Source organism: Pteropus vampyrus, unplaced genomic scaffold, assembly GCF_000151845.1.
Source record: "Pteropus vampyrus isolate Shadow unplaced genomic scaffold, Pvam_2.0 Scaffold403, whole genome shotgun sequence".
NCBI lineage: Eukaryota > Metazoa > Chordata > Mammalia > Chiroptera > Pteropodidae > Pteropus > Pteropus vampyrus.
In genome coordinates, this window is record NW_011889184.1 from 86,720 (window position 1) to 88,769 (window position 2,050).

Consider the following 2,050-nt stretch of genomic DNA (forward strand, 5'->3'; position numbering starts at 1 on the left):
GATGTGAGCCGAGGTTTCCGGAACAGCTTTGCTGTTAGAAGCACCGCCCCTTCCTGCTGCAGCGTGGAGAAGCAGCGGTCATGGGCCAGCATCCCGAGGAGGAGCTGGGGCCATGTCACTAGTTCTAGCCAGTGAGTTGTGAGCAGAAGAGACTCATGTCACCTCTGGGCCAGGTCATTTAAATAACGTGATGCCCTTCGAGAACTCTCTACTCATCTGCCGTGATAACCGGCGCAACTTCAGGCAGTGGCTGGTTTATCTTCCTGGGCGCACAGTGAGGAGACACGGAGCAGAGGCCCCAGCGGGCCCCTAGTGGACATGTAGCAAGAGTGAGAAATAAACCTTGCTGGCTTTGAGCCACTGACATTTTGGAGTCGTCTGTGACTGCAGCACATCCTAGCCCATCTGGACCACCTTCCTCCACTAAACGCGTCATCTGTGAAATGACTGAATGAATGAGTGAATGATTGACTGAATGCATGAATGAATCGACTTCCTTCTCCTGGGCCCTGTCCTTGTGGATTGTGTTTGGGAATGACTATAAATCAACCTAGTTTACGATGTGTCTGTCCCTTTTTAGATAGCTTTGGTCCCAGCCCTTCTTCAACTTTGGTGTTCACCAAAATTCCCTGAGGACCTCATTAAAAATGCAGATGCCCAGCCATCCCCCCAACCCTACAGAGCCAGTCCCTAGAGGTGGGTCACGGCCATCTGCATTTGTAACAGGCTGCCGGGGAGGTTCTGCCAATGAGCCAAGGCCGGGAACTGCTGCCTCTCTGGGTGGACGCTTCGGGCCCTATCGGCGGTCAGACAGGCTGATTATTTTTAGCATGTGGGTTTTTCAGCTGCTTCTCTCCATCGTTCCCTTCCCAGCCCCTGCTCTGCCGCCCCTTGTTCCGGGCGACCACCTCTCCCACCTAAAAGTGATTCCCTTTGCTACAGCTTGCCCGGAATGCGCCCGTGACTTCTCTCTGGCCTTGGCGTCTTCGGTCTGTAAAAAGAGAGTTGAAACGGGGTGGCCAGAAGGACCGTCTGAGAGAGGCGCCGGCACTTAGCAGTCGGACAACGTCACGCACAGAATGCAGCGTAGCGTGCGACTGTGCTGCTTCCCAGATAACACGAGGCTTAATGTACATGTGACGTACGTGAGTTTGTAAGTGCGCCGCATGCCCCGTGGGGTGAGGGCAGGACAAAGTTTAAGGCTGCGTGTGGCAGATGTCTTCTTCGTTCCCATCAGCGTTTCTCTGGGACTGTCTGTTTAGTCTTATTTGGAGAGAATATCTAAGTTTAAGGACCGTGGACCGTGAGACTCAGGGCAGTGGCCCCCCTGTCCCTCCTGTGAGCTGCCCAGTTTCCTTTCAATAGATTCCCTTTCGGCTTAACTCACCCCGAGATCGTTTCTGTGGCTTGAGACGGAGAAGCTTGGACTGAAGCAGCCAGGCAGGGGGCGAGGTGAGGCTGCAGGGGAGGCCGGAGGGGAAGGTCTGGCGAGATGTGTCTGGCTTCTCTTCCCCATCGTGGGCTTCTTTGCTGGGAGCGACCCACGTGCATCTTAGCGCAGAGCAAGCCTAAGGGTCCAGCGGGGGAGATGTCAGCTGAACTTGGTTGCCTTCGGGCACGTGACCCTCACTTCCCTTCTCTGTGAGATGGGGCACGTAGTAGGACCTCACTTCCAGGGCGGTGAAAGGGAATGCGTCTGAGAGAGTTCTGGAAACCTGGAAACAGAAGCCCAGTGCAGTGTGCGACGTCATCGTTGCATTAGGTTGCCTGCTGCCTCCAGCGGGGGCTCCTGGTCGGCGTGACAGGGCAACATGGAAACCGCCCTTCCTGATGCCATCCTGTCGCTCAGCTCCTGGGAGGTCGCACACCAGCCCTCCCTCTCAATCCAGACTCATCTGAGGTTCTGCCCGAGAGACCGGAGACCCAGGCTAAAGGTAACAGAAGGGTCCCCGATGGGCTTGGGGGAAGCAGGGGAGCGTAAAGGTGGGAAAGGGTCAAAGGGATGGTTTTTATCCGACCGTCTCCACATGCAGACTCCAGAGCGGGCCGG

The 2,050-nt window shown here is 55.9% G+C and overlaps 1 protein-coding gene across 1 annotated transcript in view; it reads right to left on the reverse strand.

The window, feature by feature from the left end:
- Positions 1 to 1,751, reverse strand: part of LOC105305894 (biorientation of chromosomes in cell division protein 1) — a 16,944-nt gene extending 15,193 nt beyond the window's left edge. Inside the window, exon 1 of the mRNA XM_011380738.1 lies at positions 1,631 to 1,751. Within this exon, the coding sequence (XP_011379040.1) occupies positions 1,631 to 1,751 (121 nt within the window). The remainder of the gene's footprint in view (positions 1 to 1,630) is intronic.
- Between the last annotated feature and the right edge of the window lie 299 nt (positions 1,752 to 2,050).